The sequence below is a fragment of the Antechinus flavipes genome, chromosome 2, assembly GCF_016432865.1.
Source record: "Antechinus flavipes isolate AdamAnt ecotype Samford, QLD, Australia chromosome 2, AdamAnt_v2, whole genome shotgun sequence".
Lineage (NCBI taxonomy): Eukaryota > Metazoa > Chordata > Mammalia > Dasyuromorphia > Dasyuridae > Antechinus > Antechinus flavipes.
The window spans coordinates 658466891-658491151 of NC_067399.1; the positions used below are offsets into that span (position 1 = coordinate 658466891).

The 24261-nt window shown below is 35.4% G+C and overlaps 1 protein-coding gene across 2 annotated transcripts in view; it reads left to right on the forward strand.

The window, feature by feature from the left end:
- CTNNA3 (catenin alpha 3) overlaps positions 1-24261 on the forward strand; it is a 1962241-nt gene that overhangs the window by 1232571 nt on the left and 705409 nt on the right. For both annotated transcript variants that reach the window (XM_051982587.1, XM_051982588.1), the window contains one exon: positions 4078-4170. In XM_051982587.1, coding sequence (XP_051838547.1) covers positions 4078-4170 — 93 coding nt within the window. The remainder of the gene's footprint in view (positions 1-4077; positions 4171-24261) is intronic.

A 24261-nucleotide genomic window follows, 5' to 3' on the forward strand; every position in this document is an offset into this window, starting at 1 on the left:
TCTTGTCTTGGCTAATTTGCAAGCTCCCAGTCAATCACTTGAGTTCTCTCTACCTCACTTTCCACTTTATAACACAAGAGGGCTGAACTAGATGGTATCTAAGCTTCTTCTTGCCTCAAAGACTATTGCTTTGGACCTTTTTTTGTTTTGTTTTTCTACAATAATAATAGCTCATTTTAAGGTTTTAAAAATGCCCCACAATGGTCCTGTGCTTTAGTTTCCATTATTATATCTATTTTGTAGATGAAAGAACTGAATCTCAGAAAGGTGAAGAAATTTGCTCATTGTTGTAGGTATAGCTTGTTTTTTTGTTGTTCAATCATTTTACTCATGTCTGAGATTTCATTACGCTATTTGGGATTTTCTCGGCAAAGATCTTGGAGCAGTTTGTCATTTTCTTCTCTAGTTCATTTTACAGATGAGGAAACTGAGATAAATAAGATTAAGGAACTTACCCAGGGTCACACAGCTAATAACTATGTAGTTGTATTTGAATTCAGAATTTTCCTAATTTCAGGTGCTCTATTCTTTGCACCACTTCACTGCCTATATAGCACTTTGTTTTATCCCTTCTCAAAACACTTATTCTAAAATGTTGTATTGTTGTCTTAAATTGCACTGGACTATGAGCTTCTTGAGGCAGAGATAAGGAAGCCCAGTGAATAGAGCATTGGGCATGGAATCAGAAGTATTTGAGGTCAAATCTGTGCTCAGATACTTATAATTGCATGCTCTTAGGCAAGTTGCTTAATCTGTCTACCTTAGTTTCCTTAAGTGTAAAATGGGGATAATTATAGTACCTATATCCCAGGATTTTGGTGAAGATTAAAAGAGTAAACCTTTTAAAAATGCTTTGAAAACCTTAAACCATTCTCTGAATGCTTCAATAGCCATTAAAATCAGGAAACATGACTTATCTATTCTAGTTTCTCCTTTTCTCGTGTAGAACTCAACAAATAGCAGAAAGTTAATAAATAAATGTTACTTATTTATTAAAAATAAACGATTGATTAAGCAAGGTATGTTGGAATTCAGAGTCATATTATATTTCTAAGCTTTTTTATTTCAGTATGCTGGAGATGTTTTTGAGTGTATCTCTTCATGTTCCCTACTGGGAATTCCTTATACCAATGAAATCACAAGTCAAAACACGGTGTGTGGATGCTGCAATATTTTCTTTTTTTTTTTGTAGAACTCCTTGTAAGAAAACTCTTGTTATCAGCAAAGATTGACAACTCTCCTTCAATTTATAGTTTTTACAGGTTGCTTGGAGCACTGAGGGGTTAACATCCAAGATATGTCACAGTCAGAACTTGAACGTAGATTTTCTTGACTTGAAGGCCCTAAAGGCAGCATAGTACATTGCCTTTCAAGATACATCTTCCACTGAAACAGTAGCAGTGGTTACATAGACTCTGTAAGGAAATGGCTCTCCAATTAGAACAGTACCCCAAGATTTACCCTGGATCAATTGGCATTGGGTAGAAGAAAATACACATCTAACTCACTGGTTCTTTAATAACTGATGAAAAATGAATATTTGGGCACAGCGACCTTGGAGGCAAATAAGACTTATGTGAGTGAGACTTCTCTTTTTGTATTAGTAAAGTGAGGATTGTCCTTCCAAAGTCCAATCATATAAAGCTACAATAGCTTAATATGTAGATGCAAAGCAAGGGACTTCCATTAAGGGTATATTGAAAGCAATGCAATAAAAGGGGGAGCCAATAAATCTATTATTTAGCAAGAGTTTGGAAATAAGATAATTTTTGTGGTACTTTTCCAAGACACCCTGGTTTTTCTTTATTTTTGACATGCCTTACAATGTGTGCAAACCATTTTAGCTATCAATAATTAAAGCTCTATGCTGGTAAGCCAATTTTGAAGGTATAAAACTATTTCCCAGCAAGACAGGAATGAATTTGACTGTTGAGCTAACTAGGAAATCCCGGGTTCAAGTCTAATATCTGGCCCATATAACTTTGTATCTCTGAGCAGAATGCTTTACTGCTTTGTCATGGGGCACTTGTTTAAGTTTATAAATTGCTGAGAATGTATCAACATGCATCAAAAGAGGCACTTTCCATCCCTGGGAATTTCCTATCACAATGAAATCACAAGTCCTGTCCCTCTCACTATAATTTACAAAAAGCATTATTTTTAATATTCGATGACAGCTGGGAACACAGTCCTTTTCTAGACATGCTGGTGTTAGTGCTAAGGAGTAGTTCAAATTGGGGTTTGAAGTCAAAAAGCTGGAACTGTAATTCCAGTTCTGCCACCTTTGATAATGCTTGGAATACAGTATGTGTTTCTTAAGTTAACTTGTCAACTGAAGGTCTAACCATTTATGTGTCCTTGTGCCTCAGTTTCCCAATCTGTAAAATGAGTGGTTTTGCCTTGATAATCTACAAGTGATGGTCCTATATAGAGATTATGACTTTTGCATTTATCATTTGTCAACAGTTTATAATCTGGGGAGCTGACAAAAAGAGATTCATGAAGCAGAGAAGCATGCACATATTCTGTTTGCCAATGTGGCTAGAGTACTCAGTCTATAGTCAGCAAGACCAGAGTTCAAATCCAGCTTCAGATGCTTATTAGTTGTGTGACCCTCCAAATTGCAATAGTTCAATCCATAATTCATAGCAAGTCACCACCTCTCTGCCTCAGTTTCATCATTTAAAAATAGGGATAATAGTAGCCTATTATCTCCCACAGTTGTTTTGAGGATCAAATAAGATATTTGTAAAGCACTTAAATACTGTGCCTGACACAAAGTATGTACTTAATAAATGCTTATTTCTTTTTTCCTAATAGATATTACAAAGAATTTATTCATAAATATTGAGTTTTTGTAACAGACCTAAGATAACTTTTTTATCAGTTTGGTCTATAATAATATTGGATTACACAATAATGGTGTTTTGATAGACCACCCAGCAAGATAACAAATCACTGTAACTTACAGCATTAAAGAGTTGCCTGGGGCTCAAAGAGTGAATTGTCCAGCATCAGTCAGGTTTTAAGCTTCAGAGGTGAGACTTGAATCCAAATCACTCCAGGTCCATTACTCTGTTTCCTGGGTCATGGGCCTAATCACTCGAAATAGCAATTGAATGAATTTTCCTTTATACTTGTGTCAACTTCATAAGCTTTAGAGTGAGAGAGAATGGTAGAGGGCATCTAGTCTGGGCCCATCTCTACAGAGGAAGAAGCCATGACTCAGACAAGTCATATGATCAGAGGTCAGAGGGGACACAGAGAAGTACAAAGGACTGCAGGGGCCAACTAGCCCATCTCACTCATTTTACAATTCCATTACTTTCCAGATGAGGAAACTGAATACCAGAGAAGTGGCCAAGGTGACATAGTAGCAAGTGTCACATTCAGGAGTCCAAGTGTTTTGATTCTGAAACCAGCACCCTTTCTCTCTTGTTCCTAATCTTCACCCTGATGCGGCCTCCCCTTGGAGCTACTGAAGTTTCAAACAATAATAGCAGCTAGAGTTTAAAAAGAGAGAGAGAGAGAAAACAAGGGAATTTAATTAACATTTATTTGTCCAGCCCTGTAGCCTATTTGATACTGAATAAAACATGGAGTAAGACACAGTCACTGCTTAGTACAATTTAAGTATGCGTAATAGACCTCTGGGAAGTAATAAGCCAATTAAAAACATAAAATAAACCACAGTCATATGAGATTCCAAGTATCTCTTAATATTCAGATCACGGATCAGCATTATATTCAGTCCCATAGTAAGGGAACCTGGGCACATCTTTCCACTATGAATTAGATGTGGAATACCAGGAGACTGAGTAGTATTATAATAATTCCCTCAATTCTCCAGAACTCTTTTTTCCTCAATTCCTAGGACGTTTCCACTTTTTTTTTCTTCAGGTAGATTGAACAAAACATATTTCTTCAAAATAAATGTGGAATATGTTTTTTCACTTTTGAGATTTTTTAAAATGAATTTCTATATTCTCTTGCCTGCTTCAGATAACAGCTTTTTTAGGTTTTCTTCATGATGTAGAAATAATGACTTACCTTTTGGTTTATTTGTTTGTTTTTAAGGTGGCTAATCTTGCTTGTTCCCTGTCTGCAAATGAAGACGGAATAAAAATTGTTAAGACAGCAGCCAGTCACATGGAGACATTGTGCCCGCAGGTAGGGAGAATAAATATTGAATGTCCTCTGCATTAAAATTGCTCTAGAAATGATATGCTTCACCCAAGAGCAAAACTAGAGTTGGTTGATTGGGACTTTGTTTTAAGGAACTGATGTCATTGGGTGCACTGATTCCTCAGAGGGTATACACTTCCACTGGATATTGCTTTACTTAAACCTGATTGTCCTCAGATCTCAGCAAAGAACTCCTTCACTAGATCCCAAACCAATGAATCTCGGTTTCCTATTTGTCAGGTACCCACTTTCCACTCTCTATTATTATCCAGCTGGTTGAACCTTTTTCTGTAATATGCTACTCTGTAGAGGGCCAGAACTTTGGAAAAGTATCCTTGAAATAAGGATACTTACAATGAGATATTAACTCAGTGGAATTGATGAGAAGATGGTTCTCTAGTTTACATGTACTTAGTACTTAACATGGTGATGTAATGGGTTCTCTAGTTCACATATAATCATTATGCTGTAATGATATAATTGTAATAGGGTATTTAAGGGCTGAGAAGGATTGGAAATGAGACATTCTATTTTTGACCATCCTCCTGGTGGCTCTCCTGCCTCCTGCACTCCTCCACTAAGATCAAGACTGGGCCAGAATAAAAACTCTAGACTCTATTCTTATGGTGTTTATCCTGCTGAGACTAAGGCCCATCCGAAGAACCTCCATTAGCCTGAACATTATACTATTCCTTATCTCAATACATATACATACATATATATTATCTTCAGCTCCATCTCTGCTCTGGGTTCTAGTCATATAGGATTTCTCTTTTCCAATCCATTCCAACCTTTCTTATTTACCACTAGCACAGAATTCCTTTTCAAACATCAGGTGGAAGAATTTTTAGATACAGATCTACTCTGTCCAAACTCCACTTTATATCCAGGATTGTATCTTTGCATCTACCTAGAATGTTCATGATTATATTGATTTGAATTCTTTCTCCATCAATTGAGTCTGTAATGTCACCATGTCTTAAGGGATAATCTTATGAACTTCCCTCCCCCCATTAAAAAAAAAAAAACAACAAAAACTAAAGCAAAGAAAACTGTTATGTGCTGGCCAACTGTTCTACATACCATAAAATAATGGAGTGTTCCAGTTGGAGAGCAGATAAAATCCGCCCCTTTTAAACCTCATTTTCCTAATCCATAAAATAGGATTAATCAAATCTGCAGTTCCTACCTCATGGAGTTGTTCTATAGCTTAAGTGGGATAATTTGGATGATGCTTTATTAAAATATTAGCTTTTGTTATTCTATGTAGAGGGGGAAAGATGAAGAGAATAACTGCATTTGAAGAAGCCTCCCCAGGCCATCCCTGTTTGAGGAGAGTAACATTCAATCAGTCTTAAATAGCAATAACTTTTCAGACTCTAAACCCAGTTTTCTTATTTTCCACTATGTTGTTCCTTATTTTTTTTTAAAGGCTCTAACAATTGTTTTAAGGGATATTCAGAAACAATATGCTAATGCTTAGCTCAGTGTCTCCTTCTTTAAGCTCCTTTGCCAAAGAGTAGCAAGGGTCTTAAAAGATTACAAGAGCATTCTTTGAACAGTTTTCAATGGGGAGAATATGTGGGGATGATGGTATTAACACAAAGGGAATAACCTTCATAAGATCAAAGATGTAGGGCTAAAAGTGACCTTGGAGTTCATCATATTCTATCTCTGTTCATTAGAGAAAAAGATCATGTTTTCTAACAGCTTAAGTGACATGCTCAAGGACAAAGAGAGAATTAGCAGGAAAACTACTTGGCTATTGGTTTCTAAAACCCAAAGGTATTTCTATCCGCTTGAGATGTACCGTAGCTCTCTCCTTCTGTAAGGATCTTCTCCCAGATTTTTCCTATATATACCTTGTTTGTATTTCACTATTTGCACGTTGTCTCTCCTTTTAGATTTTGAGCTCTTTGAGAATAGGGCTATTTTTATCTTCTTCTTAGCATCACTTAGCACAATGCCTGGCACTTAGTAAGTGATTAATAAAAGAATATAAATTAATTTGACTTGTAAGATACAGTTGGCATTGGGACTACAACAATAAAAATAAAATTCCAGCTCTCAAGCAGTTTAGAATCTACTTGGAAAACTGACACTACTCAATTCAGTCCACTCATCTGGCAGTTGGGAAAGTGACCTAACTCTCAGTGGAGTTTTCTGGGAATAAAAGAGTCTCAGTTGCCTCTGATAAACATTTTTGATAGCTAGAATAATTGCTTGTTGAAATATGGTTTTTAGTGTTACTTTGTTATTATTTTCTTGGGACAAACAGCACTGTTACTTTACAAGAGCCCCTGTTCTGATTAAGATATAAAATATAGTAGCTTCAGGGATTACCCAAACAAGGGCATTGGGCCATCTCATGCAGATAGAGAAATATCACCTGATTTATATATTGCTATGATTGAGGAACTGTCATCACTGAGAAGTGAGAGTACTTTATTTTCTAAGCCTCTTGTTCTCAAAAAGCAAATTTGCTTGTTTCCTTTCATATGCCATAAATGAAGATGGATGTGTCAGTTTGCAACTAAACTGAATGAGGTTGAAACAGTCTGGAGGAGTCATGTTCTTTAGGTGTTCCAGTGTTTCCTGCCTCTAGTGGTTTTCATATATCTTGCTTCCATAATAATAGAGTCTTCAGAGAATAATAGATGGATAGACAAATGATAAATAGTTAGATAAACAAATAGATAGATGATACCTAGCTGATAGACAAATTGGTAGATTCTAGATAGATGATAAATATATAGACAATAGCTAGATGATAGACAAATAGGAAAATGATAGATTGATAGATGGTAAAAATAATAAACATAAAGATGAATAAATAGGTGAGATTGACAGATACATGATAGAGTTTGCCAATACCAAGAAGCTTTATGATCATGAGGATGGAGAGCCAGCTTTGGAGATGAAGTCCTGAGTTCATGTACTGCCTCTGATACACACTGACAGTATGACACCAGATAAGTCACAGCCTAGGTAGATCTAAAACTGTATATCATGTAATACTTACCAGTGGTTCTCCATTACTTGTAGGGTCAAATACAAATACTTTTAATGAGCTTTTTCATCTCTTCAATTTGGCCCCAATTTACCTTTCCAAATTTATTCCCATTATTTTCCAAGCTGTTCTCTCTAGTCAAAACAGACAGGCTTTCTTGCTCGATGCAATCCTTTTTCACCTCTCGATGTCCCTTCTATATGCCTTTGCCTTGCCTGTCCCTCATGCCTAGTAATCATATTATTTCTGTTTAGAACAGAAATTCAGCTCAAATTCCACCTTCTATACGTAGCCTTTCCTGATTCCCCAGCTGTCTATTTCCTTTTTCCAGATTGTCCCTTAACTATTTGACTTATACTTTGTAGGGACTTATATGTTTCTGAACTTGTCCCCCAATAAAAGATAAACTCTTTGAAGATAATGACATTTTAACACTTTTTTAATAGTCCAGCAATGAGCCCCATGCCTCAGAGGTGCTTAATAAATGTTTGTTAATTGTAAGACCAATGGAAGAGCTTTCCCCATTGGTAGTTCTTACCATCAGTTAAATTATAAGCTCTGATTAACAAACCTAAATAAAGATTAAAAAAGAGGAAGCTCAGCAGGAAGAACAAAAGGTCAAGAATATCAAGGAAATTAATGAAAAAAAAAAAAGCGCAAAGGATGGTGGGCTTAGTAGTATCAGACCTAAAACTGTATTATAAAGTAGGAGTCATCAGAATCATTTTGGTACTGATTAAAAAATAGAATGGTAGATCAGTGGAATAGATTAGATACATATGACGCAATAATCAATGACTATAATAATCTAGTATTTGATAAACCCCTAAACTCCTGTTTCTGGAATAAGAACTCACTATTTGACAAAAATTTCTGGGGAAACTGGAAAACAATATGTTAGAAACTTGGCATAGATCTATATCTCACACCTCATACCAAAATAAGGTACATGATTTGAGCATAAAGGGTGATACAATAAGCAAATTAGGAGAGCAAGGGATAATTTCCCTATCAGAGCTTTGGAGAAGGAAGGAATTTATAATCAAAGAAGAGCTAGAGAATGTCATGAAATGCAAAATAGACAAGTTTGATCACACTAAATTAAAAAGATTTTGTACAAACAAAACCAACACAAACAAGATGAAAAAGTACATACAAAACTGGGAGAAATCTTTATAGCCAGTATTTTGGATAAAGATCATATTTCTAAAATATATAAAGAATTGTGTCTTTTTATAAGAATACAAGTCATTCCTCAATTGATAAATAGTCAGAGGATATGAACAGACAATTTTCAGATGACAACATTAAAGCCGTTTATAATTATATGAAAAAAAAATGCTCTAAATCAGTGTTAACCAGAGAAACACAACTTAAAACAACTCTGAATTACCACTTCACACCTCTCAGATTGGCTAGGATGACAGGCAAAGATAATGATGAATGTTGAAGGAGATGTAGGAAAACTAAAGCATTGTTGGTAGAGTTGTGAAATGATCCAACCATTCTGGAGAGCAATTTGGAACAATGCCCAAAGTGCTGTAGAACTGTGCATACTTTTTTGACCCAGCAGTGCCATTACTGGGTCTGTATCCAAGGAAAACATAAAGGAGGGGTAAGGACTCATATGTGCAAAGATGTTTGTAGCAGCTCTTTTGATGGTAGCAAAGAATTGGAAAACAAATAGATGTTCATCAATTGGGGAATGGCTGAACAAGTTGTGGTATTCTATTAAAAAATCATGAATGAGCCGATTTTAGAAAAGCTTGTAAAGATTTACATGAACTAATGCTGAAAGAAACAAGTAGAACAAGGACTGCATTGTACACAGTAACAGCAAGGCTATGCTATGTTCAACTACACAATACTTGGTTCTCAGTGGTTCAGTGATATAAGGCAATCTCAACAAACTTTAGATAGAAAATGTGATCTGTATTAAGCGTAGGGGGGAAACTGTGGAGATTGAATATAAATCAACACATGCTATGTTCACTTCTATTTTCTGTTGTTGTTGTTTTTTTTTTTTTTCTCTCCTGTGGTTTTCCCCTTTTGTTCTGATTTTTCTCTCTCCACATGATTCATAAAGAAATATGCATTAAAAAAATTAAATTTAACCAAAGGAGGAAGTCACATGAGTACAATTAGAGAAAGCTAATGTAGTGTTTCCAAGAAAGGATCACTGAGTTGTGGATCATGATCTACTGGGCAATCACCTTTTGGTCACTAGATCTATATTCATTGAATATCTTGTTTATGAGCTACTTGGGCTTACATTCCACCAAGAGATCTTCTGAGATCTGATTGTCACTTCTATTCATCCATCCATCAGTCAGAGACTTTAGATAAGGATTTATTTTACTGGCTAATGGCAATTGGACACAAAATATATTGAAGTATTTAGCAGCTCTTTAGAAAATTTGAATTTATTCTATTTTATGTTCAGAATGATCTTGTGGTTCTTTGACTTTTATTTACATTTTCTAAAATTTTATGCATTCCTGATAGAATTTAAACTCTTGAAAGTAAGACTTGCTATGCTTCTGTGCCTGGCATTTCTTAAGTGTTCAATCTTCTTTTTATTGATTGATTTGTGCATGCATATATTCCTACTGATATTTTGTGTGCTTATATATATATCCCAAAATAAATCATAATTAGCATGTGTATAGCACTTTACAAATATTACATCATTCCAGCCCTCTGAGATAGTTACAACTATTATTCCCTTTTGCAATAAAAAAGTCTGAGGCACATAGTAGCAAAAAGATTTGCCCAGGACCACACATTAATTAAGTGTCTGAAGTCAGATTTGAGTTTGTGTTCCTGACTTGGGGCATAGTGCTCTATCTGCTACATTTTCTAGCTGTATCTAAAAACATTTTTTTTTAATATCATCATCATCATCAACAACAGAAATACAACATGATGGCTTCAATATCTATGTTGCCACTATATAATCAAAGGAGCAATATCCATGCTGAAGAATCTTTGAAGGCGAGGCAGAAATGAAATTGCCGGCAGCCTCAGGACATTTCTCCAAATTGAGAAAGCCCATGACTGCTTATCTTCAGAACTTTGCTTTGAAGGTTAATATGAAAACAGACCTATGACCATATGCCCTTCAAATCACTACAGGTTTTTAGAGTAATACCATCTCTCACCAAAGCCCCTTTCAAAAGCTACGTCCTTCAATTTATCTAGTCTTTTGTTGTTATCAGTCATTGTCATTTTCTCTAGCCCTGCAGACAAAATGAACCGAGGGTCTTGATTTCCTATGGATTTCCCCTTTTTATCCTTGATAGTTGGTAATGTCAGTGACCTCACAAACCCAGCTTTAGTTTTTGAAGTCTCTTCCAGGCTATGACAGTGGGTACTTAATGTTTCCCTCTTGAAACTAAGAGGTCAGATTTTTCAATTGAATCTGAGCAGACTGGAGAACAAATTGGTGAGGAGGTAGGACCAAAAGGGAGGGTTGATTTAAAATAATAATTTTTTTTTATAAATTGCTTTGAAGAAATTTAGTTTTGTTGTAGATTGGCTTGGCTCCTTTAAGAAATCCATTTATCTATTGCTGAGGCGTTCTCTGAAACAAGATATCTTGAAAGACAACTGGAAATGAAAAAGACTGATTGTGACCTCTGATATTGAAGGATCAAAGTCTCAGATGAGATGGTAGAGTGAAAAGCCTGAGAATGGACGTAAGCCTGGCTGTCTCAAATGGAAGGGCAAGTTAAAGTAGGAGAATGAGAGAGTGTAGGTCAAAGTACAAGGGGAGAGGATGCTGACAGCATCACAGAGTTTGCCAGAAAAGACCTTAGAGATATTCTGGTCTAGCTGATTCAATATAAATAGTCCTGGGCCTGAGTCGGTAAGATCTTGGTGCAAATTCAGCTCTATACACTGTGGGAAGTCACTTAACATCTGTCTGAGAAGATCATTCAACATTTTTCTGCCTTGGTTTCTTCAGTTTTAAAGTGGGGATACTAATAGAATCTCTTTTGCAAGGTTGTCACAAGAATAAAATGAGCTAATATTTGTAAAATACATAATACAGTTCCTGACACATAGTAGGCACTTTGAAAATTCATAGACATAATAGGGACTATATAAATGCAATTCTTTTCCTTTTCCTTCTTGTTCAATCTCTTATTTTTATAGAGAAAGATGAAAACTAGAAGGAAATTGGTTACTCAAAGTCATAAGGTACAAAAGGTCAAGAGCAGCACCTAAATTTAATATTGAATGGAACACTCCCTCCCTTTTTTTGTTTATTCATTCCATATGTATATCATATGGTTTTTATTTTAAAAAGTGAATTTTTTAAAATGCTTTTTTTGCATATGTATATATTATTTCTTCTCCATTCACTGTAATCATGGATACACAAATCATTGGTGATTTCATTTTAGTTTTGTGATCTTAGAAAGATGTTTTCTATGTTACTCCAAGAAGGGCATTAATATCCACTTTGTGACCACTCCTAGAAATAGATTTATCTATATTACTTTCAGAAATATCCATATATTATGCCAGAATGTCAAAGAAATTCATGATAACCAAATCCTGCTATTGTTCAATTATTTCTGACATTTTGTGATCCCATTTAAGGTTTTCTTGGCAAAGATATTGGAATGGTTTGCCATTTTCTTCTCTAGCTCATTTTGTTTAGATGAGGAAACTGGCAAATAGGGTTAAGAGACTTGCTTCAGAGTCATAGAGATAGTGTTTGAGGCTGCTTTGAACTCCTGAAGATCCCAAGCTATATCTATTTATATATCCATATACACAGATACAAACTATAGCATACTAAGCACATATATTTTCATATCTATATTTCTACACACACACACACACACACACACACACACACACACCCCACTAGAATTATTTTAAATTCTAAGCATTGGGAATTGAGTTTGACACTCTGAATATGATACAATGAACATCCTTTTTAAAGATGTTCTTTTTCTCTAACTCTGCTCAGGGAACATATGAGAAACTTGGCAATATATGCACAATTTCTACGCCCAAATTCAGACACTCCATTGGCTTCCTGGGAAAATTGCTAAATCAATCATATTTCCACCTCTTCATGCCTGGCTGATTCTCTAAGGAGCAGAGACTTTCTCCAATTTCTCCTTGCTGCTGTGGATTGTAAAGAAAATCCCCTAATAAGCTCTTTCCCTAAATCTACATTAAGTTTCCTGAATGTTTTTAATGTCTTTTAACCCTCACAAGTCTTGGTTCTTATTGCTTCACAGGACTTTACCAGAATGGAATTTTGATTGGACTTTTTTCATTACATTATAATGGAGACTGGTTTCCCAATTATTTCTGTTGGCTATTATAAACCCTTAGTACAAGGAAGTTAAATGATGACTCCAAGGTCATTCAGTAGACCAGCTGCAGAGTGAGGAGGACCCAGTTCTTAGAATTATCAGGCCTTCTTATAGTTTATTGAACCACTATTTCCCAAATTCTAAAGGGAGAGCTCATCTTTACTTTGTTGCTAAATTGTTTTTGAGACATTGCTTATTAGGTGTCGATTTTTTAAATTAAATTTAAAATAAAAAAAGAATTTATTTTATAGTAGGATTTGGGTGCACAGTGGATACAGCACTGGGCTTGGGATCTTCATGAGTTCAAAGTAATCTCAGACACTAGCTGTATGACTCCGGGCACATCACTTGACCCTATTTTTTTCAATTTCCTCATCTGTACAAAATGAGCTATAGAAGGAAATGGTAAATCATTCCAATATCTTTGCCAAGAAAACCCCAAATGGGTTATAAAATGTCAGACACAATTGAACAATAATAGCAGGCTTTGAGTGTCATGGATTCCTGGGACATTCTGGTTAAATCTATGGACCCTTTCTCAAAATAATTATTTTAAAAATAAATAAAATAAAATAAATAGGATTGTGAAAGAATTCAATGAAAATAAAGTTAAAATTTAAAAAATGATTTTTTTTTTTCTGATTCAACTTCACAGACCCTTTAAAGGCTATCCACAGATCCTTTGGGGATCCAAAGATGCCTCATTAAGAACCTTTTCCCCCATGGTTGGTGAGCTAGTCACAAAGATAGAAAAATACTATTTATAGATTAATGCATTTTTATTTTTATGCTTTGCATCTTGAGATAACAGGATTTGTGTCTCAAAAGTAAGTTAGAAGTCATTTAGACAGAATATTATACTATTTCAGAGTTGAAAAGGAATCCACAAGGCATTTAGTACAAGCTAAGCTTAAAAAGAAATTCTCATGACAAGATTCTCAACATCTGACCATTTAACCTTTGCTTGCAAATCTCAAGTTCTACTTAAGGTAACTTGAAAAAGTTAGCATCTTAGTCCTTATTTGGTGAAAAACAGAAATCTAATCAGTACCCCATCTCATCTTATAAATAAAGAAACTGAGGTACTATTTCTTCTATTGACAGAGTGGGTAACTAGTTTGTTTGAGGTCCCACAGTGAGTGAAGGTACTAATCTATTTTTACTCCTAGGTTTTAGTCTAAATTCAGACTTCTTAAACCTTATCAGAACTATCAATGGTTTCTTGAAGAAAAATGCTTTAGTTATTTAAATAGGGACATTTGGGGCCAAATATTTTTACTCTGTGGAACCTTTGCTTCTATTATTTTAAATCGATAATTAGAAAATTAAGGTGTAAATGAGCACAAAGGACGAGTTATTGCCTCACCAGCTGACACACTTGAGAGTTGAATTGAGTATCTGGGCCTGCTCTGTAGAGAAAGGATAGAAAGGACACATGCTGGTGATTAGGAGCCAATTAATAGAGACTGAGGGAGAGAACCTTTTTGGAGAAACATTATGCCCTGAGTTGACTAGAAGGCAATGTCCTGTCCCCATGAGGAGACAGGGTTGAGGACTCCAATTGACTTCCTGAGTTTGTTGATGAGAAAGCATAGTGGGGGGCTATCATTCTTCTGTTGATGATGCTGTCTTAGCTGTACTGAGTATGCTGTCAAGTGCCACTAAATAATCATTATGTGCTCTCAGCTTCTCCCAGATGCTTCCTCTAAACCTTGACTGTGAAGGCTGAGTAGTCAGTGTTCTTTTGAAAGACTGCATGGTTGGAGTTACTTGTTTGTACTTTCTATTGAAGATTTATCATGGCTGAAAATTACCATTCACCATGGAAAGGTGTCCTAGAGAAGCAGCTATGTTTTATATTTCATGGTGTTCAAATATGTCAGGATAACAAGGATTCTAGTTATCACAAAGGGAGATGAAATGGGTCAGATCATTCTGGATTCAATGGGAATCACTGGTGTGGTTTGGACACAGCTAGGTGGCACAGTGGATAGAGCATTGGGCTTGGGATCTTAATGACTTCAAAAACAGTCTCAGACACTAGCTATATGATCCTCAGCAATTTACTTAATCCTATTCACCTCAATTTGCTCATCTGTACAAAATGAAGTAGAGAAGGGAATGGCAGATCATTCTAGTATCTTTGCTAAGAAAACCCCAAATTAGGTCATAAAATTTCAGACACAATTGAACAACAGTAGGAGGATTTGGGTATTATGGATCCCTTTGACATCATGATTAAATCTCCAGATCCTTTTCCAAAATAATATTTTTAAAATGAATAAAATAAAATGAATATGACTTGCCTCATGTCAAGTTTCTTAATTCCAAATTTGGCCTTTAGTATTTACATGGCTTTGGACAGATTGACTATTCTCTCTGAGATTCTGTTTCTTCTTTTGTCAAAATGAATATCTTGATCAAAGGACCTCTAAAATCTTTAGCCATTAAGAATCTAAATTTTTGATGCAAGGAGATATCTGGGACTTCAGTAAAGCAGAATTCATATAATGTAAGATGTCCCTTAAGGCAACAAACTTAACATTTCAAACTAGGCTTCAGTCTTCTGTAAACTTCACATGCTCATGATTAGCTAAAATCAAGAACAGAATTCCATACGTAGAAATCATTTAATAAATTTTGGCCAGCTGGTTATCTCTTCTTTTGGGAAGAGAGGATGAGGTACCTGTGAACTCTGGCACAAAATACTGTGATTAATATATCTGAAGATATAGATAAATATATATTTACCTGAACGTACACACACATACACATATAAAAATATATGTACACATATATGTATGCATACATATGTGACATTATACACATATATTCCCATATATACCTTCAAATTCTTTCTTTTTTTGTTCCTTTCTTCTTTCCTTTCTTCCTTTCTTCCTTCTTTCTTTCTTTCATTATTTCTTTCTTCCACTTTTTCTCCCTTTGTCCCTTTCTCTCTTTCTTTTTCTTTATTTCTTTTCTTCCTTCCTTCCTTCCTTCCTTCCTTCCTTCCTTCCTTCCTTTCTTCCTTCCTTCCTTCCTTCCTTCCTTCCTTCCTTCCTTCCTTCCTTTCTTCCTTCATATCTCCAAGGATCAAGTCTCTCCAAACTAAACTGGAAAGTAGGTTTTTGGTTGTAGATACAATATATTGCTGGCAGTGTACTTAAAGACTTCATGACTTAATAGGATCTCTGAGAGTTTGCTCTCCTCTGCAATAGAAATTAAGAATCCAGGGTTTCCTCTTCTCCATGCTGAAGCATCAGAGAAGGACTTTAGTAGACCAAGTTATTCCCCTGCTTAATAACCTATCTTGGTTCTCTAATTATTTATAAGAACAAATACAGACTCTTTTCTTAAATATTCAAAGTCCTAAACAACCTGGTGTGAAATTGTGGATAGAATGCTCTACTTGAAGTTATGAAAATCTGTTTTTTATATCCTTCCTCAAGTCACTTAATGCATGCACTTTGGAAAATGGTTTGTTGGAAATTAGAAGTTCCCACCAGGTCTTAAATTTCTGATCCTATCATTGCAATCTCTGGACTTAAGGTTTTTTTTTTTAATCTATAAAATGAAAAGATTCAACTAGCTAGGGTTTAAAATCTTACTCTAAATTCTATGAACCTTTCAATCTATATGCTTTACTCACTTTCACACTTTACTCACTTTCACACACCCCTTACTCCAAGCAAAGTGTCCTTCTTGCTATTCCTCACACATGAGACTCCATATTGCAAATTTCTGTCTTTCTAATGGTCCATGTCCCCTCCTTGTATCACACCCTGATGTATACAACACACTTCTTCCTTCTGCTAAAGCATCACCTCTTACATAAAGCATTTTCTAAGACCCCCAAGATGTTTATGCCCCCCACTATACAATTATCTTCTATTTAATTGGTATATAGTTACATGGTATCCCATTCCTTTTACATATAACTTCTTTGAGGGCAGGGATTATTTAATTTTTGTCTTATATCTTCAGAAACCAGAAACGTGTCCTGGCTTATGATAGGCAAATAATTACTGCTCATGATAGATTAGATGAAAATCAAGGATTCCATTTTTGCAGAAAGCTCTGTAAAGTGGGAACATTTCCCCCAGTACAGAATAATAACTAAAATTTTTGTATAACAATTACTATATGCCAGGTATTGTGCTAAATGCTTTACTAACTAATCTGAACATCAATCATAGAGGTAGAGGCCACACTTTTTCAGATGAGGAAACTAAGGTAAACAGAAATTAAGTGACTTGCTCAGAGTGACTCACCTTGTAAACATCTGAGGCTGAATTTCAACTCACATCTCCCTATTCTAGGCTTGGCTCTCCATCTATTCACCCACTTACCTTCCTCTATTTGGACATGCTCAAATAATCTATCATTTGGGGATAAGTCCATAAAAAGTTTTCTGGGGCAAATGACTTGCGTAGGATACTATAAGTATGCAGTAAAGACAGGATATAAACTTATGTCTATGATTTTCCATTATATACTCAAAAGACTTTTGATGAATAGCTTCACCTTGACCTGCTGGAGGCTCCTAGAATGTTCCATGAGGGCTTTGTGTCTCAGTGATCATTTATCTTCAAAAGAGCTCCATGAGATAGAAAGAGATGCTATTATTTCCCTTGTGTTAATGAAGAGGAAAGAGACTTTGAAAGGTCAAGGAATATTACGAGAATACTCTATTTTTGTAACATGCTCATTGTGTGATTCTGGGCAAGGTAATAAGTGGCAAGACTCTGAGCCTTCTTAGCTTTGTTCTATTTGAAATGTTCTCAATGACTTTGACAAAGACTTCAGGTCTATTTGATCACAATCGAAGATGCTGCCCAACTGAAAAAGGATGGTAAATATGATGGGTGACAGAATCGAGACTTAACAATGATCTTATGTCAAGATGGCTTGGAATAATGGGACAAAATCATTGAACATATCTCAGCAGGGATAAATGTCAAGTCTTGCATTTTGGCTCAGAAAAATCTATTGCAAAATTATAGAATGGCAGAGATATGGCTTAGCATCAATTCACTGAGAAGAGCTCTTAGGGGTTTAGTAGATACTTGGGTAAGTACAATATAGAAAGATTTGGGAGACTAAGCCAGGAAGGAAATGAACTCTGGAACACTCTGAGATTTCTATCCTCTTAAAAGTATTGTTTCTAAGGAAGAGGTGGACACAGGAAGAAAGACAGGTGAATGAGCTGTCAGATTCTCCTCCTACTGCCACAAGGAGGAAAAATTGATAGGGGAGAAATTGTTCCTCTCAGTTCCCCATTTGGGATTTAATGTCTTAAGTATAGCTCTGAGATTTTGAGCCTGTAAAGAGTAGACCATTTTTGCCGTTAAGTATTGGGTTTGTGGAGGAGTAAAAAGAAATTAGTTTAGAGGCATAGGTTGAAGTCAAATTTTGAGGACCAAAAAAATGCTACAATGCCAAATTTGAATTTGATTATAAAGGCAATAGAAGTCCCCAGTTTTGTCTGAACTGGGAATTAGAACAGAATCAAAAGTCAATCTCGAATGCTACCTCTCTGAAGAAGCCTGATGCTTTGAGCAGGAATGATCTTCCTTCCTTCAATCGAATGTAACACTTTTAAAATATCTTTTGAATGCCTTAATAATTCTTTCATGTATGTTATAACTTTGTATTTGTGTCTTATTTTCCTATAAACTTCACCTGACTAGATATTAGGTCTTGTCTGAAGACCACATATCTCCCAACTTTTTAACACAACATTCTATACACATTAGGAACTTGATCCATGTTCTTTTTTTCTTTCTTTCATCAGTTATGCTACTGAGACAAATCTTGATTTTCACCAAATGTAATGTTTTATTCTCTTCCCCTCAGTGAAATTCACACCACTGAATTCACTGTCATTAAAATAGCTCCCAAATTGTTATTTTGATTTCCTTAATAAGAAGAGATAGGCAAATAATTCCAATTTAAAGCCACTCCCACTCAGTAATAAACCATCCTCAATTTCATTCAGCATGGAGAACGAAAAGTCTTTGTGCCTCCAGCTTGTAGAGACAATATATATGCGCCAGCCCACCAGTAATGCCATCTGTTTTTTTGTTGAGTTATTTTAAATAATCACTCTTTCCCTCCCCCTTTCTATTAATGAAAGCACCATAAATAAGTGGTGTATTCTGTACTTTGTGTAATTATCCTTCTTTAATACTGTCCTGCCTCTCTTTGGGGGCCTGGTGTACTGTAGCTGATTATAACATTGCTTTTCTGTATTAAATGACTGAATTGTAATTCTACATGCATTACAGAAACTGGCAAATGGAATCTTCTATCTTCCTTAATATGATGTATAGGCAGCCTTCTTATTCCATGTATTTCCTGTTCCACTGACTTGCTTTTTCTTCTTCTTTTTTAAAACACACAGACTTGATATAGCACCCTGAGCAGCAATAGATAGATGAGTATAGGTACAATTCTTCTATGGAGGACACATAAGAAAAGGAGCTGGACTAGGCATGTGGCAGAATGGAAAGATACTAAATGTATAACCTGGGTGCTTCAGAGGTACCTGCAGAAAAATTCAGTGAAATTCAGTAAGAATTTATTAAGTACCCACTATGAGGCTGACTATTCTAAGCATTGCGCACAGAAACAAACAAATAAATAAATAAATACCTGCCCTCAAGGAGCTACAATATAGTGAAAAAAAAAAAAAAAAAAAACATACAAAAGGAAGCTGCAAAGAGGAGAAGGAACATATAAAGTAACATTGGTGATAGTTGCTTCATGGAGTTCAGACCAAGCAGAAATGCTTAAAATGGAGAATCAGTCAGAAAGTTCAAGTCCCCACATTTTTAATAAAAGCTTTGGGATAGTTGTTCACTCTCTAGTCCTGCAATAGGAGGGTTGAGAAAGATAAGGGAGTTAGAAAACCATTGAGTTAAAACCATATGATGGATTGATAAATCACGGACAAAAGCAGCTACACCCAAAGAAAGAACACTGGGAAACGAATGTGAACTATCTGCATTTTTGTTTTTCTTCCCGGGTTATTTATACCTTCTGAATCCAATTCTCCCTATGCAACAAGAGAACTGTTCGGTTCTGCAAACATATATTGTATCTAGGATATACTGCAACATATCCAACATATAAAGGCCTGCTTGCCATCTAGGGGAGGAGGTGGAGGGAGGGAGGGAAAAAAAATCGGAACAGAAACGAGTGTCAATATAAAGTAATTATTAAATAAAAATTAAAAAAAAAAAACATATGATGGGAAGATTTTAAGCAATCAACTTAAATTTAAGAGGAGGGGTGTTTCCTTCCCTGGAATTCTAACCAAGCAGAGCTGTTAATGGAAAGTAGATATTAGGAATAAGACATTGAGCAAGCGGAAAGGGAGGAGGAATTAATAAGCCTTTCAATGAGAATGAAAAGGGTAGTATTAAAGCTGTTTGAAACTTGGTATTAAAAAATTAACAAACAAAAATCTATAAAGTCTTGATCCATCACTTCCTGGCAAATAAAAGGAGAAAAAATGGAAACAGTATCACATTTTATACTATTGGGCTCAAAGATCATTGTGGATAATGATTGCAGCCATGAAATTAAAATATGTCTACTTCTTGGAAGGAAAATTGTGGCAGAGATGGACAGCAACCTAAAAGCAGACATCACTATAATCAACAAAAGTTCATAGTCAAAACTACAGTTGGACTACATGGACTACAGCACTGTTGAATTGGTGCTTTTGCATTTTGATGCTGGAGAAGTCTTTTGAGAGTCCCTTTATCAACAAGGAGATCAAATCAATCAATACTTAAAGAAATTAATTCAACTTATTTATTGGAGGTCAAATACTGATGTTGAAATATTTTGGCCCAATAATGAGAAGAAAGAACTCATCAGAAAATCATCTGATGTTGGAAGATTGGAGGTAAAAGGAAAAGGACATACCAGAAGGTGAGATAGATGGATAGATAGTATTATGAAAACAATGAGAATGAACTTGGAGAGTCTTTGAGAAGTAGTGGAGAACAGAAAGGCCTGGCATGATATAGGCCATGAAGTCACAAAGAGTTGGACATAACCAATGATTGAACAACAAAAGAGCAGAATCCTTAATGATGTTCCCTAGACACATAGTTTCAAAGAAAAAGGCAGATGAGCAAATTACATACTTCTCAGTTAATCATGGAATGTTAAAAGCTCTAGAGAACCAACACATTGGATATATGTACAGTGTGAAGAATATTCGTTAGAGGATACTGGTGTACATATTACAGAGTAAAAATTATGGATTTTGAGTGGATTTTAATCTATGCTCCTTTTCTGGTGTGTGTGTGTGTGTGTGTGTGTGTGTGTGTATGTGTGTGTGCATGTGTGTGTTTGTGTGTGTGAGAGAGAGAAAGAGAGATATCAAAATAGTTCTCAAATATTTTTTAAAAAGACTAGAAGTTTTAAAAATAATAAAGGAGATATCTAAGATCATAGGAGCATAGATATGAAAACAGAAAGGGACATCAGATTTCATTCAGTCCAACCCACTTATCTTATAAATGAACTATTAAATTGATCTTTCTCAAGCACAAGCCTCACTATATTTCCATTATATTTAATCAACTCCACTAACTCCCAATTACCTCCAAGTTATTCTTCAGTCATTTCAGTTATGTCTGACTCCTTGTGATCTCATTTGGGATTTTCTTGGCAAAGATACTGGAATGTTTTGTCATTTTCTTCTCTAGCTCATTTTCCAGATAAGGAAACTGAGGCAAATAGAGTTAGATGTCACTAATAGATATCTGACACCAGACTTGAACTCTGGAAACTGTGTCTGGCTGACTTCAGGCCTCACAGTTTATACCATCTTGCTATTTCATCACCTTCAAGGTCACATAACAAATTCTCTTTGAATTTTGAAGCCTTCTATAACATGGCCCTTTCCTATCTTTCCAATATTTGCTATCTTATTTTCTTCATAAACTCTGTGATTCAGTGACCCTGACCTCCAGATATTCCATGCAAATGATATATAATTTGTAAATTTTGGATATTTTCACTGGTTGTCTCCAATACATAGCATTCTCTTCCCCACCCCTCACCCCCATCTTTTATCCTAAATCTTAATTTCCCTGGTTTCCTTCAACTTTTAGCTACAATCTTACCTTCTGTAATAAGCCTTTCCCAAGACAACTTAATTTTAGAGCTTTCACTCTGAAGTTATCTCTAATTTGTCCATATAAATTTTGTTTATACATCATCTCCCACATTATTCGACTAAGAGTTCCTTGAGGCAGAGAACTTTTTTTTTAAACTTTGTCTCCTAAGCACTTACCACAGTAGCTAATTAATCAATACTTTTGCATTAATTGAATGCAATTGAATTTCTTTGACTCATCAATGTCTACCACAGCATCAGGCACTTACCAACTTTTAAATTGCTTGTTGACTAGCAGATTAACCAAAAATTGTTGGTTCCACATATCTCTGATGAAGTGTAAGATTTGGCTTTTAATTAATATCTTATTGTCATCTTATAAATAACAATTGTATTGTTGATAGTGTCAGTGATAATGGCAGCTGGTTAATCTGCTTTCAAACAGAATGGTTGGGTGACTTGTCCCCAACTTAGTTCCCCAGGGAACTAAGAGACATACACGCAAAAAAAAAAAATTTGAATCTGTGACCTTCTATGACAAATCCCAACATTTCCCCCCATATATGAGATTGATACATAAACAGAAATAAGTAGATATTCTGGGAGTCAATAGATCAGAGACTTAAAAAAAATTTCTGAGCCATTCAGGGCAACCTTTCTTGTGGCAACTGAATAAAATAAAGCAAGAAAGATTAAATACCTTGCCCCAAATGGTGCAGGTGATCCTGGATCTAAACTCCAGTCTTTGATCTTCAAATCCATCATTCATTATGTGGTATCATGATACCAGAGAGATATTCTGGTTCATATTTTGATGCTTCTTAAGTGACATAGCATTGGACACATTCCTTGTCTTTCCTGAGCCTCTACTTTCCTCAAAATGAGGCCATTAAATTAGATACTCTCAGATAGCTTTGGTAACAATCATATAATTGAAGTAATCTTTATTCCTTTTCACTATTTATATTGCAAAATTATAATATCAAATGCCAAATGGAAACATAAGAATATTTTCAATGTCCCTATTATGGATTAAGACAGTTAATTTCTCTGAAATCAACAATGCCTCAGCTACCACTATCTACATTCTAATTTAGGAAATAGAGTTGTTTAAACATATTCAATGCTACTATATGTTTTTCTGTCTCAAAGAAAATTAATTTCTTTGCACAGTATTTTACAGTTTCTGAAGTTCATTATCCATTTTGTCCTGATTTCTTATCCATGAAAAGGATGGGGAATCAAAGCAACAACTGATCATGAGAGCTGCAAAAGCAGCCAATAAATCTTCATGTAATTATAACGCCTGTTTGATTCCCATCATTGGAACATAGAGTCTCCTTCCATTTTTAATATGCTCTGTGTTCTTCCTCATCAACCTCCTTTCCCCCATTTTCTTATAGAAGAGAGAAAGTGAGAGAGAAAGAAATGGAACTGATATGAGCTTTTAAAGCATCTCAATCCATCTGTTTGAAAGCAGATTAACCAGCTGCCATTATCACTGACAATATTAACAATACAATTGTTATTTATAAGATGACAATAAGGTATTAATTAAAAGCCAAATCTTACACTTCATCAGAGATATGTGGAACCAACAGCTTGCAATCAGTCTGTTAGTCAGCAAGCATTTAAGAAGTTCTTAGGTGCCTGGTATTATGGTGGACATTGGTGAGTCAAAGAAAGAAAAAATAATTCTCAGGGGCCTCTATTAAAATGTGGGACTGGGGAGACAATGTAAATAATTAAGTACATTCAAAGTAAGAGGAAACTAATATCTTAGAGGAAGACTTAAGCAGCTAATAGAGTAAGTGGGTGGATTGGAAATGTGAAAGGCTTTCTATGAGGATGGGACTCAGGTTGAAGCTTGAAGGAAATCAGTGCATTACTTCATACATGGAGGACAATCAGTCTCAAAGCTCAGCTTGGGTACAAAGGAATTTCATTTTTATGGAAAAGCATATGGGCTGATGTATCTATATTACACAGTACATGTAGGGGAATAAATTGTCAGATGTATGAAAGGGGACCGTATTGTGAAGAGTCAAACAGAGGACTTTATATTTAATCTTGGAGGTAATAGTGAGCCACTAGTGTTGAATTTATTAAGTAGAATATTGGCATAGTTATATCTATTCTTTTAAAAAATATGGAATTCCTTCCTTTGTTTCTTTCTTCATTCCTTTGTTCCCTTGTTCCTTCCTTCCTCCCTTTGTTCCTTCCCCCCCCCCCCCATTTCTCTTTTTTCTTCCCTAGGGCTAAGCAACTTTCCCAGGGTCACACAGCTAGTAAGTGTCTGAGGCTAGATGGCTGATACTCTATCCACTGTGCCACATAACTGCCTCTAAAGTTTTTAAAAATTCTATTTTATTTAATTTTTATTTCCAAATTCTCTCTTTTCCTCAACCTTGTAACCTTTCCACTTAGAAGAAGTAAAATATAATTTCTGGAGAATAGACATCATAGTAATATCACTGGGCAAAAGAGTAAGCATAGTTTAAAGGCTTTCTCAGTAAATAATCAATGCTTAAACCTGGTTTTCCAAATTATTTTTCAGAATGGTCAGACTAGTTCCAAGATTCATGAAT